Source organism: Gopherus evgoodei, chromosome 8, assembly GCF_007399415.2.
Source record: "Gopherus evgoodei ecotype Sinaloan lineage chromosome 8, rGopEvg1_v1.p, whole genome shotgun sequence".
In the NCBI taxonomy this organism is placed as follows: domain Eukaryota; kingdom Metazoa; phylum Chordata; order Testudines; family Testudinidae; genus Gopherus; species Gopherus evgoodei.
Window position 1 is genome coordinate 35049358 of NC_044329.1, and position 14505 is coordinate 35063862.

At 43.3% G+C, this 14505-nt stretch overlaps 1 protein-coding gene across 1 annotated transcript in view; it reads left to right on the top strand.

The window, feature by feature from the left end:
- CTNNA1 (catenin alpha 1) overlaps positions 1–14505 on the top strand; it is a 220490-nt gene that overhangs the window by 59695 nt on the left and 146290 nt on the right. The window contains 2 exon segments of the mRNA XM_030574175.1: positions 9429–9695; positions 13372–13575. Of these exon segments, the coding sequence (XP_030430035.1) occupies positions 9429–9695; positions 13372–13575 (471 nt within the window).

Here is a 14505-nt window from a genome sequence, read left to right on the forward strand (position 1 = left end):
AGGAAGTTCCCAGAGGTAGAGGACCCAGTGGTGGACGTTTTATCTGAGGCCCCCACGAGAGTGGCCTTCTCATTTATCCAGATGATCCAGGCCAATGCCAACACGATCTGGCAGTCTCCGACCTCTATCCCACCTGCTGCCCAGGGAGTGGAATGTAAATATATGGTGCCCTCCAAGGACTACGAATACTTATACGTCCATCCTCCTCCCTGCTCCCTCGTTGTCCAGTCGGTCAATGAGAGAGTATGCCATGGCCAGTAGGCCCCAGCCCCGACATCAAAGGACGCGAGGCGGATGGACTTGCTGGGGCACAAAGTCTACTCTGCAGGGGCGCTCCAACTCCGCGTGGCTAATCAGCAAGCCCTCCTTAGCCGCTATAACTATAATACCTGGGCGGCAGCAGACAAGTTTAAGGAGTTGCTCCTGCAAGACTCCTGGCAGGAATCTGCGGCCCTTCTGGACGAAGGGAAAAAGGTGGCTAGAACTTCCCTCTAGGCTTCCTTGGATGCAGCAGACTCTGCAGCCAGGACCCTAGCCTCCGGAGTTACTGTGAGATGTATCTCATGGCTGCAAGTCTCAGGCCTTCCACCAGACCTCCAGCATACAATCCAGGACCTCCCCTTTGAAGGGCAAGGCCTCGTCTCCGAAAAGACAGACTCTGGGCTGCAAAGCCTAAAAGATAACAGGGTCATTATGCGCTCACTAGGCATGCACACATGAGTGACTCAGTACAGACCCTTCCACCCCCAGCCACAATGCTCTTACCCTCAGCCCAGACAGAGACAGGACTTTACCAGAAGGCGGGGTAGAACCGGTTGTCGGAGGCAGTCAGGCACCCAAGGGGGCCAGAATCAAGGCCCCTCCAAACCATCCACAAGGCCAAAACCCACCTTTTGAAGGTGCGCCCGAGGACGATGTACCAGTTTCGTTAAAGGATCTGTTCCCTCCTTTCTCCAACTGCCTCTCCCTTTTCCTCCCTGCGTGGTCCCAGCTAATGTCAGATCGCTGGGTCTTACGCACGCTGGAATCTGGGTACCACCTCCAATTTATTTCACGCCCCCTTTTCCACCCCCCTTACTCGTCCCTCTTCAGGGACCCCTCTCACGAGCAATTCCTCCTTCAGGAGGTGCAGACACTCATTGCCAAAGGAGCCATAGAGGAGGTACCAAAACACGAAAGGGGCGCGGGGTTTTACTCCCATTACTTCCTAATACCCAAGGCAAAGTGGGGTCTCAGACGTATCCTGGATCTATGGGAACTCAACAAATTCATGATAAAGTTGACGTTCTGCATAGTATCCCTGGGGACCATCATCCCATCCCTGGAGACTGGTATGCTGCCCTCAGCATGAAAGATGCGTATTTTCACACAGCCATCTACCCTCCTCACAGGAGGTACCTTAGGTTCATAGCCAACCACCAACATTTTCAGTTCGCGGTCCTACTGTTTGGCCTCTCTACAGCTCCAAGAGTATTAACGAAATGCATGGCTGTAGTCGCCGCTCACCTCCGCCGCTGTCGGATACACAGTTTTCCGTATCTAGACGACTGCCTCATCAGAGGGACTTCCGAGGCAAAGTCACCCATCACGTCAGCATTGTCAAGGACCTTTTCCTACATCTAGGCCTGATGATCAGTGCGGAAAATTCCACTCCGATTCCCACTCAGAGGATAGACTTTATTGGCGCCACCCTGGACTCCAATCTCGCCAGAGCCTGCTTACCGCTGCCCCAGTTCCAGGCAATGGTGGCCATCATCCAGAGCCTGCAAGCTGTTCCGTTGAGTTCGGTTCGCACTTGCCTCTGTCTCCTGGGTCATATGGCGGCCTGCACGTTTGTGACGAAACATGCCAGACTGCGCCTCTGTTGCCTCCAATTGTGGCTCAACTCACCATACCGACCAGGCAGAGATGCCATAGACATGATAGTCACCATTCCCCCGAGCATCCTAGGCTCCTTCGAATGGTGGCTGACCCCCTCCCTGGTGTGTGCAGGGCTGCCGTTCCATCCGCCCCAGCCCTCTATGTCCCCGACGACGGACGCATCATCTCTTGGCTGGGGTACTCATCTTGGACATCTACGCACTCAAAGCCTTTGGTCATCTCGGGAGCTGGCCTTGCACATCAATGTCCGGGAGCTGAGAGCAGTCCGCCTTGCGTGCCAGGCATTTCAGCAGCACTTGCAAGGCCGTTGTGTGTCAATATTCACAGACAACACAACAGCCATGTACTATATAAACAAACAGGGCGGGACAAGGCCCTCGACTCTTTGTCAGGAAGCCATACGACTTTGGGACTTTTGTATAGCCCACTCTATAGACCTCATAGTGTCTTTTCTCCCAGGGGTTCAAAACACTCTGGCGGTTCACCTCAGCAGATCCTTCCTTTCTCATGAGTGGTCGCCTCACCCAGACGTTATTCTTTCGGTCTTCCGGAAGTGGGGATTTCCCTGTATAGACCTCTTTGCGTCCCGTGAGAACAGGAAATGCCAGATATTCTGTTCCTTTCAAGGCCTCTCCCAGGGTTCGATAGCGGACGCTTTCCTGATACCATGGACGACTCACCTGCTCTACGCTTTTCCACTATTCCCGCTCGTCCACAGGGTCCTTCTGAAAGTACACAGGGACAGAGCCCGCTTGATCATGCTCACTCCAGCGTGGCCCAGGCAGCACTGGTACACCATGTTGCTCGACCTGTCAATAGCCAACCCCGTCCCTCTACCTCTTCACCCGGACCTGATAACTTCACCACTCAGACCTGTAGTCCCTCCATCTCATGGCATGGCTCCTAAGTGGTTGACCCAGTCTGAGTTGCGTTGCTCTGACCCAGTGCAACAAGTACTCTTGGGTAGCAGAAAGCCTTCCACTAGATCAACATATCTGGCCAAGTGGAAGCGTTTCTCATGCTGGTGCGGAGAGCAGAACGTTCTTCCCTCCGAGGTCTTGATCCCCACCATCTTGGACTACCTCTGGTCTCTTAAACAGCGGGGCCTAGCGGTATCATCATTGAGGGTACACTTGGCGGTCATCTCTACCTTCCACCCAGGGGAGAATGGCTGCTCAGTGTGTTCACATCCTATGGTATCTTGATTCCTCAAGGGCTTGGAGTGCGTATGCTCCCAGGTACGCCACCCCGTCCCAACCTGGGACCTCAACCTGGTTCTTACCAGACTTATGTCGGCCCCATTTGAGCCGTTAGCAACTTGCTCCCTTCTGTACCTGTCCTGGAAAACCGCTTTCCTCGTGGCCATCACATCAGCAAGACGAGTTTCTGAGCTTCAGGCTCTCACAGCGGACCCTCCATATACTGTGTTGTGACCACATCCGGCCTTTCTCCCCAAAGTGCTATCGGCCTTCCATGTTAGCCAGAAGATCTTCCTTCCAGTCTTCTTCCCGAAGCCACATTCATCGCGCAGGGAGCAACAGTTGCACTCCCTAGACGTCCGTAGAGCACTCGCTTTTTATATCGAGCGGACAAAGCCCTTCTGCAGAACACCCCAACTCTTCATTGCGGTGGCAGAGCGTATGAAGTGCCTACCCGTTTCCTCACAAAAGATTTCATCCTGGGTGACCTCATGCATCTGCACCTGTTACGACTTGGCTCGTGTCCCCTCGACCACGTCACTGCGCACTCTACCAGGGCTTACGCTTCATCTGCTGCCTTCCTGGCTCACGTGCCCATCCACGAGATATGTCGCGCAGCTACCTGGTCTTTGGTCCATACCTTCGCCTCTCACTATGCCCTGGTTCAGCAATCCCAGAGATGACGCACCTTTGGCTCTGCTGTATTGCACTCTGCGACATCTCACTCCAACCCCACCTCCTGGGTAAGGCTTGGGAATCACCTAACTGGAATGGATATGAGCAAGCACTCGAAGAAGAAAAGATGGTTACTCACCTTTGTAACTGTTGTTCTTCGAGATGTGTTGCTCATATCCATTCCAAACCCGCCCTCCTTCCCCACTGTCGGAGTAGCTGGCAAGAAGGAACTGAGGAGCGGTTGGGTCGGCAGGGGTATGTATCCGGCGCCATGGTGGCGCCACTCTAGGGGGAGACCCAGCTGACCCACCAAGTGTTGGTAAGGTAAAAATCTTCCGACGAACGTGCATGTGGTGGGCGCACACCTAACTGGAATGGATACAAGCAACACATCTCGAAGAACAACAGTTACAAAGGTGAGTAACCGTCTTTTACATTGAAAAATAAAGATGGGTGAATAGTCTTTTCAGTTTGAAATGGCGTGGTCTTTCTAAATTAACTATTGCATTAGTATTCATGCTATTTGTATGAGTAAAACTTGTAGCATATCACTGACACTCTTATTCTAGCTTCCTTTATATGAATAGACAATTGGATACTGCATGTTTTAAAGAAGTAATTAGTGAAGTGCAAGACATTTGCCTGAAAACAGTGTGTATATCTATTATGCAGTTGAAATAGGTGGGGGTTTGTGTTGCTACACAATCTGCTATGTAAAAGGTTTATCTTCTGCCACAAGAGCAATGTTTGTGCTCATAATGCCTCCTCCGCTTAGTTATACATCTTACTTGGCTTCAGTATTACCTATCCCTCTTAAATTTCTGCTTGGCATGTTTACTTCACCTTCTTCTTTGCTGTAAGGTATTGCTATTAAACTTAATATTTCTCTGTCAGGTGCTTATTGTCCCTCTGAGCATGATGTGACTAGAGCTTTGGGACTCTGAACTTAACAAGATAATGGCAGAGCTGGGAATAGAAATTGTGATACGAGGCTGATCACTGTTTTAATTTCTTCCACTGAGAGTAGTGCTTAATTGGTAGCTAACTTCATTGATTTTAGTATGTTTTGCCTTTCATAAACTGCATTAAGTTCCTCATATGAAAGATGCTCACAAATATTGGACCTCCTATTTATAACGGTCTTACTTCAGAAAGAGTGTTTGGGGAAAACTCATGCAGGCATAGTTAAATCAAAATTAGCTGTAAATTGTAGCCACTGGCTTAGTGTCTAGATGAAACAAGGCATGGATGAGAGCTAGCTGGTGGAAGCTCAATCTAAATAAAACTGAGGTCAGGTGGTTGCTAGAGCATACATCAAGCATTATATGCCCCCTTTCATTGTTTTGTTTGTGCCCATGAAGTATTAAAGGTAGCAATCTAGAAAATGCTGTTAAGCAACCACTTGGTAGCAGTGTAAAGATTTTAGTACCTCTTCACTCTGGTTTTGAAATTCTTTCAGATGCAGACCTTGCTGCTATCACCTCAAACCCAGATTCCTGCAACACTGTCTACATGGGAAAACCCCTTTAAATCAGCATGGAAACTGAAGCTGGTCTGTACTGGCTTTCTATGGGTGGTGGAATTTTGACGTTTTGCTTCTAACATAGAAATGCACCCTCTGCTCTAGGTGCTGTGTGGATGCCATGGAAACTCTAATAAATGATGGCTTGGGACTGATTTACCTGAGGTGTTTTCCTTCCTTTGCCATACTGCTGCCACCGCCACAGTCAGTGAAGGTGCTTGAGCTAGAGCCCACCACACTTCCTCTGTATGTAGTCCAAAATAACCTAAATTGGTTGGCCTTCAGGGCATGCTGCAAGGTCTGCCTTAGGGATGTAAATACTGGTTAAAAAGTTAACCACTTAAACAATTAAAAATATTGTCTAGGTGCGGCAGCCAGGGCGGCCTGTCCCAGGATTAACCTTTTACATCCCTAGTCTGTCCATTGACCTAGTCTTGGGGGATCGTAAATGCATGTGTTCGGAAGAATGGGGAATCTTTTTTGTTTTGTTTTTTTTTACTCTAGTTTGGGGAGAGACTTTGTAAAGAGTTACAAATTGGTTTAAGGCCTGTACCTGTAGAGCCAAGGATAGGAACTGCTTTGTACTCTGCATTTACTTAAGTCAAAGATATAGTATAAATGTAGAGAGGGAAGTTGTAATTGTAGGTGTTAGTAAAACTAATAAACTTCCCAGAAAAAATTTAGTAGCTGTTTTGGGGAATAGATGTATGAATTCTGTATGAGGCTAACAAAGTTCATTGGGCATAATTGCTTATTTTTCCAGCAAATTGAAAAGCTTCCTGCTTCTGACTGTTTCAATTAAGTGTGTGTAGACATTAAAAAAGCATCTATCCAGTGCCGTGAGTGCCTTTGCCATATATGGGGGGAAATAAAAAATGAATGCAGCTACCTCCCTGAACATTAAAAGAGAAGAGGAGGAAAATCACTCCAGTTGCAGACTTCCCACCCTCACTGCATGCATTCCAGCCCAATGCCTGGAAAATGTTCTACAAAAACTATTTCTTATCGGACTGCTGATGGCAGCTACCTGCCTTACTACTAAAATCACTAGGTTTTTTTTGTCATATTTACAGCTGGAGTGCAGTGATTATTTCATTGTATTTGTCCTTTTAGGGAAGAGTAGTATGTTATCTGTCTTACCATTCACTGTAGCTCTGTCTATGTCTAATACTTTCTAATAGTAATAATTTTCACTCTTACTCTGCAGACATCTATTTTCATTGCCAGTAATCTCTTTATTAGCTTCCCTGATATGCCTTAGCTTTCAGGGAAGTGGTAGTCTGTTTGTACAGCACTTCTCTTAAATGAGGAATGTCCGGGTTTTTTTTTGTTTTTTTTTAGGAAATATAACTGTCAACAAAAGCCCTGGTGTAGATGCAGTTACACCAGCAAAAAGTCTTGTAGCTTATTCATTCAGGAAACTGGCTTAAACGATACAAGCCAAAGAAACTATCTCCATTAGGGAGGCATTATAGGTATACCAGCAACCCCTTTTAAATGTAGGCAAGGCCTAAATAGGGGTTCTCAGATTGGGGGTCAGGATCCCTCAGGGGGTCACGAGCTGTCTACCTGCACCCCAAACCCCGCTTACCTCCAGCATTTATAATGGTGTTAAATATATTAAAAAGTGTTTAATTTGTTAGGGAGGTCGCCCTCAGAGGCTTGCTATGTGAAAAGGGTTGCCAGTAAAGAAGTTTTGAGACCCACTGGATTAGAGAGACAGACAGGATTCACTCTGACTGGATGTGGAGAGGAAAGACTCAATATTTGAACACCCAGGGAAGATTTTAAATGCTCCAAACAACTTCTTAAATGAGACTGAAGAAAACACAGGGCATTTCTTGAGTAGTCAAATACATTCCTCCTTCATGCAATTCAGAGTTGACTAGTCTTCCCATTCTTTCTTATGTGCATGCATAAAAGGAGAACACCAGAGGATGATCTGATAGATTTTGGTACAGCCAGAGAATTTAAAAATAGAATCTGATCCTAAACCATAGTCCCTGACAAATGTGCATGGCACCTTTTGGATACTTGACCAATATTTATGTGCCCGTTTGTGTGTGTTTGTGTGTGTTTAAATAAATGGTGTGATCCTATCCTGGATTATTTATTGGCTTATTCAGTGGCACTGGGAACCTTTCATAATCTACATGCACAAGAGGAAAGAGCGAGATATTATTACCCGAGTTATCTGTCTCTTCATGGAAGGAAAACATGCCTTTTTCATGTTCCATTGGTTTTTCTCTTTGAATACTATTACTTCTTTCCTTTAGAAAAGAATGCTTCAATTACTAGTACGCCAGTGACCTTTCACCTCAATTATATGTAATGCAAAATTCATTCCCATATCTAGTGTACAGACTCATTTTCTTGGAATGTAGTTGGCCATAAATTTAGATTAATTCAAATAAAACATGGCTTTTCACTCTGATTTTTTTTTCCCCTTTGAGTCTTTAGTGAACTTCAGCGCTGGGGAAGGGAGGGAGAAGGGAAATATTTAACTACAATGCTAAGGTGTTTGGTTCAATGTGGCTTAGAGTGGAAGACTTTGTATTCTGTAAGTTGCTGTTATAAAAACTTATTACTGCTTTAAAAGATTTTTAAGCTCATGTACAGCAAAAATGTTTCGAGAACCAAATGTACGTCCTTTAAAACATCTTGAAATTACAAATGAAAAACCCAAAAGTGAGAGCTTTATGGCCTTTGAATAAATGATTGAGACACTGAAAATTCAGATTTATAATTTGACTTCTGTGCTTATACACTGCTATTGTGTGAAAGATAATAAGTAAATGTGTCCACATCTTGGGAAAGGAAAGTAGCTGGAATTTAGTAGGCCCTCACACTTGGCAGTAAAAACTAGTTTGGCTCTTACCACTAATCTAAAAGAATAAATGTTACCTCTTTTTGAAGTTTTAAGAGGAAATAGTCTGTGATTATTTGAATGTAGAGTGAGGTTAAGAAAATGAAACTTGTCACTCTAGCCTGTTGCCACTTAACAATGCAAAACCAGTGCCTATGTAACCACTACATCCTGCTGTTCGTTTATCAGCTTTCCTAAGCATTAGGAATCGATGCAATATGGTGGATGATGTCCAGGTCTAGTGTCAGTATCATAAGTCAGGGCAATTGCACCTGTATTTTTCCCTCGTGGTCCTACAGAGGCACCCACTTCTAAGTTTCCAGCTCTTCAGCAAGTCACCTGTTTTTGTGGGGAGATGCATCTCTCTCCTTTTTGACAGGAGTATTTCGAGGCTGCACAGTTCCCTGTCTACGCTGTGAATTCCCCAGCAAAGCTGGACTGCCTAAAGCAGGCCTGCTTTATATCCTGTGAGGAGAGAAGCGAACAGTGTAACTGCTACAGTTATCACACAGCTCTAAGCAAGCACATTTTATTCTGAAGATAAAAGCATTATAGAGAAAACAAGAGGTTTTTTGTTTTTGTTTTAAATTACACACGTGCTAACAAGTTTACTAGAGCAGCTCCAGCAAGGGGTTTTCTGTGGATACAAGTTCATGACTGTCTTGGCTCAGAACAAGCATTCCTATGAATTAGAGACTCGCTCCAGCTGATTTTTGCATCTTTGCTCTGCAGAGACTGTGAATAGGTAATCGTCCAGATAAAGGGTGGTTTCAGAAGTGAGTAGTTAGTGTTCTCCTCAACTTTCCTGGAAACTCACTCACCTGCCTGACCCATTATTTTAAGTCTTTTGAAACTCAGTGCTTCCCAGTGTTGACATTAGTGCTCTCTTCCTCAAGTTAAATACAACCCTGCAATAATACAATACATACTTGCATTTTTAATACAGTGAATTCATAAGGTGCTTACTATTAATTCAGTAAGATTTGTTCGGGAAATTGCCATATCTGTCAGTCAGCATCGAAAACAATTATCTGCTCTTATGTCAAGTAATAAATATCTTAGCTTGTAATCTTAGAAAGCAGGATTATGAATGGCTGCATAACATCAGTCTTTCTGCAACTATTCTAAAGGTAGCCACATTTTTATTAATTGCATGTGTGGGAAGTAATGTTGCTTACCTGAGGTGTTAAGCAAAGATCCTGTTCCTGTGCCTCTCTTCAGGGGAAAGTATGTAGATACTGAGTATCAGAAATGTCTTTCACTATTGATTACGTTTTCCTTGCAGGAATTGAAAGATGTGGGTCATCGTGATCAGATGGCTGCAGCTAGAGGAATTCTGCAGAAGAACATTCCTATACTTTACACTGCTTCCCAGGCCTGTCTGCAGCACCCAGATGTAGCAGCTTACAAAGCCAACAGGGACTTGATTTACAAACAACTGCAGCAGGCGGTCACAGGCATCTCAAACGCAGCTCAAGCTACAGCATCTGATGATGCTGCCCAACAGCAGGGTGGAGGGGGAGAGCTGGCTTATGCACTTAACAATTTTGATGTAAGTATTGAACCTCTTTTGAAAAACTATAGCTTAAATCTGCTTGTAAATCAGTTAAAGGCAAGAAAAGTTCATGGGAGTAACTTTGACAACCATGAAATTGTATTTTGAGGGAGGATAATCTGTTAGCAATATATAGAGACTACCATACTTTAATACTATCTGAAAGATCACTTCGTATTGAAGGCCTCCTATTTTTGTGATCATCAAAACCATTACGTTGAAATAAAATTAGAATTTATGTTGACTGTAATACACACAAGAGCCACACTGATTCTGACTGGAGACTTGTAAATTGCCAAATTCAGAGCAAGCTAGCCTTGTGCAAACAAAATAAAGAGACTTAATCACAATATCTTCTGGTCATTATTTAGAAATTTAGTATAGCTTTAATGATTTAATACAGTATAGCATGATAGTAAATATTCTCTACTATCTAATACATTATTGTAGTGCATTAATAGCATGGGCTCTCACTACAATGCCACAAGCATTCTGCTGAAAAATGTAAGTATCGCGACCTTTTGAGAATTGTTCAGTTTGAAGATTATTCAGGGAGGAGGGGTATATGCCACAAATGCTCTGACAGACGAGTTAAAAACTACTGTTCCAAAAGTCCAAGTGATAGGACTCATGATGTGCTATTTGGGTGCATTGAGATGAAATTTTACTGGAAACTGATTAAGTAGTTTTACTGGTTCTTGTTTGTTTGTATTACTAGATGGAGATCACCTCAGTCACATACTTTATTGCATGCTTATTGGAGAGATTATTTGGGCTACAAGATTAGCTTTAAAACGATTACTGATGGTAGCCTTGGTCTTTGTTTCTGTAGCTACAATAATCTTTGAATAATAAAGAAGTTTTTAGTAATATACTTCATAAAAACCTAAGTTAGGAAACATTTTAATACAGCTGTTAAGTCTCGCTCACTTCCCACTATTCAGCTAGCCTGCCTCACTTTGGCAACTGTTACTCTCCCTTTTTGGCCCTACCTCTTTTTCCTTAACCCACTGTCCTCTCTGAACACTTGTTCTCCTACCCCTCCAAAAAAAAGGGAAACAAAATAATCTAAAACGAATGCATATATAAATATGCAATAGACATGTGGCAGCCAGCTTGCTCACTTCACTTGTATATTAAATCTCTTTTCCCATACACTTAATCTCTAGGCTTTGCCTACATTAGGGAATTTTTACAGAAAACTCCACCTGTAGCTGGGTCAGCTGAACCAATGGCTGCAACATTTAGAAGTCCTAATATAGACTTCGGGCTCTAGCAGCTGCTTTTGGTACCATATTGATTGTAGTTGTTCTGAGTAAGTTTAGTTGACAGTGCCTGAAAATGGCTTGCCAGAGTCAGCCATCTACACTAAGGTTCCCAATGTTGCTAATATTTGTGCATCTGAACCAGGGTTAGCAATGGTTAAAGAGGCTTCAGAGAAATTTCCAGACAGGTGTTTTAGGTTGTATCCTCTTCTGGACTCTGTCTTCCGTTCTACACTTAACCGAATGGAATCCTCAATCTTAACTGGCTCTTCTGGGTACTAACATGAAACTGGCAATTTTATGATTAAGCTTTTAATATGGAATGCGTTTATATAATAAGAGTAGGTTTGGGGGAGATGGTAATGGTAGAACTGTGCTGTAGTTCAGGCTTGGCTTTGCCGATTTAGCTCAAATCGTTTAATGTGATGTTTCTAGAAGGACCAAGTACCTAACTTACTTTGTTCTGCTAACTTAAATAGACGTGGCTCAAGTGTTACATGGTTGGGCTTTCTGGCCCTCAGACTTCAGCTAGGGGAGTGGTCCCCAACCTTTTTTGTCTGGCGGGCGCAAGACAACGAGCCACGGAGGACCGTGACTGCGGACGAGCATCTGCCAAAATTCCACCAACAAGCAGCAACATCCGTAGGCGTTGCCACCGAAATGCTGCTGACAAGCAGCGTCATCCAGAGGCGTTACCACTGAAATACTGCCGAAAATTGGCGGCATTTCAGCGGCGACACTTCTGGATGATGCAGATTGTTGGTGGCATTTCGGCGAATGCTCATCCACCAGCCAGTACACGGGCACACTTAGACGCCCCGGCAGGCGCCATGGTGCCCAGGGGAACCATATTGGGGGACCCCTGAGCTGGGGAGTCTTCTCTTGCAGTATAGTCAGTGTGAATAGCTGTAATGAGGCCTTTGCATCCCTTCATTTCCAACTAGAAGAAGGGGGAGAAAGAGAAAAGGCGTTCATTTATACCAGTGGTTTTCAAACTTTTGTACCGGTGACCCCTTTTACATAGGAAACCTCTGAGTGTGACCCTCCTAATAAAATTAAAAACACTTATTAATATATTTAATACCATTATAAATGCAGGAGGGAAACCAGAGCTTGAGGTGGTAGCAGACAGCTCGCAACCCACCTCCTGACCCTCAGTTTGAGAACCCCTGATTTATACAGACCTTCCTCTCCCCAGGTAATTTCCTGCTAACAGCCAAGTAGTAGAGAGTTGTTTGTTGTGTAGACTGTGCTTCTGGCTTACTGTGGTGTTAGAACTATGATATAATTTTAAATAAGAATCAACATTCTAGATATCTTTTGGTAAACTATATCTGGCTCCAGTGCCCTACTGGATGAGTAGCATGTCAATAGCTTGTATTGATGGTTCAGATTTGCAGTAACAACACTATAAATGTGTAGGAAGAATGCTGTAGTGTGCCCTAAAGAGACCCTACACACTTCAGAATTCCTATCAGTAGCTGTGGTATCTTTGTAGAGGGAAAAACTGGCTGCTACATAAAGTGAGTGCTCCTGGAACTTAGTCTATATTATGAACTGACTATCTGAATGTCAATTCAGAAGTTTCAGCACTCTTTCTAAAGCAGCTAAAATGGCACTCCCCCCCTGCCTCCCCCCCCCAATTCCATAAGTATCTGCAGTTTAGTCGAACAAGTCACACAGTTACAGAATGAAATGAATTTCTGTGATGGCATTGACACCCTCCCCTCCCCCCCCAAAAATTAAAAGTAGATCAGCTGGTGCAGCCTTTACTCTTTCTCAGTATGAGCTGTGCTGCAGTAAGAATTAATATAAACCAGTGATTTGCTTGAAGATATTGGCTTCTGTGATGTTTAAATCTTACTGTAAATATTTCACATCAAAACTTGTGCTTTTGAGAACAGCTTACCTTGTCTGTCCCAATTTATCCAGTCCCTTCCCCTCCCCCTCTATGTAATCATGCAGAGTATCACCATAGTTAATCTACACTAGATAGACTTCCAAAATCATCTTGTTTATGATGGGAGTAATTGAATTTGACAGCTGAAATAATTAAGTCTTGTACAGATTGAAACAGTTACCTAGAGTTCAGTAGCATGAACCCGATTTATTCTGGTGTCTTTAAATTTGAAATTCCTGTAACATGCTTTCTTGTGGCCAAATTTTGTTTAGCTGTCAACATACAATGCTAGTAATTTCTTGCAGTAACGTAATCCATTGTGGAAGCCTCTAAAAATTTACTATACTACCTAGGAAAGTTTGTTCTCATCTATCACAAGCACACATTTTTGGTTGTGTTTCAGGACAGAGTGGATTTGCTGTAACTATTCCAAGACTGGCTCATTTTGATGGAAAAAATGGTAACAAGTGATGTCAGTTACTGATTACTATAAACTTTCCTTTACTAGAAACAAATTATTGTGGATCCTTTGAGCTTCAGTGAGGAACGTTTTAGGCCTTCCCTGGAAGAGCGCCTGGAGAGCATCATTAGTGGAGCAGCCCTAATGGCTGATTCATCTTGCACACGTGATGACCGACGGGAACGCATAGTTGCAGAGTGTAATGCAGTGCGACAGGCCTTGCAGGATCTACTTTCAGAGTACATGGGGAATGTAAGTATTCTAGACATCCTAATTTTAAGGTGGTTGTTTTAATTTCTATATATGAGGACTTCAAAACTAGCAATGAAACTGTATTCCTTGATCTTAAAAAGCATTTTATTTACATGAAGGGAATTTTAATACTGAAAACAGTGGGACTTTTTTTTCTTTCCTTACTCTTCCAAGAAACTGCTTATCACCACAAAATCCTAATTCCAGAAATTCTTTGTTACAAATTTAAACCAATAACTGGTTAAGAACTCACTCAAACATTAAAGAAGAATTAGAATGTAATACATAATTAGAACTTTTGATAATTTGGGGATGATAGCAGGAAGGTGTTTGTCAATATCTTTTCAATTAACCTTGTATCTCCCAATGCATAATTATTTTTAACCAAATATCTGCATTTCAGGATTGATTGTGAGTTACTTTCACTCAACTTGCTCAATGATGATGCTTAATTTTAATTTCACACAGTGAGAAGAATTGCAGTATTTTTCTGGCTCAAAAAAAAAAAAGCCATTGTTAGCATTGGATTCAGAGCAGTTTGCCCTCAAGGAGTTGAAGTTTAGACTGTCTAAAATGGTTAAAGTGTCTGCTATTTGTTTTTTCTCTGTAAAGAACCTGGATATGCTTATTTCAGTCACATCACTCTGAAGATTTAGATGAGCCTACGTATTTTGGGGACGATGGCTCTTACAGTTTTTTTTCTACTGTCTAACTTTTCTGTACTTAAACCAAACTAGGTAGGAATAGAGGGTAGCCTTTTGCTGTGCTGAAAGTTGAATAATGAAATGACTCCATGTTCTGTAATATTAAGCCCTGGACCTATTAACAAAATGTTCTGGAGAAGGTACTGGACTTGAGATGGCAGAACTTATTTAAATAAATGAGAACAAGTGAACTTCTTGAGGGACTGTTAAGTACCATACAAAACTA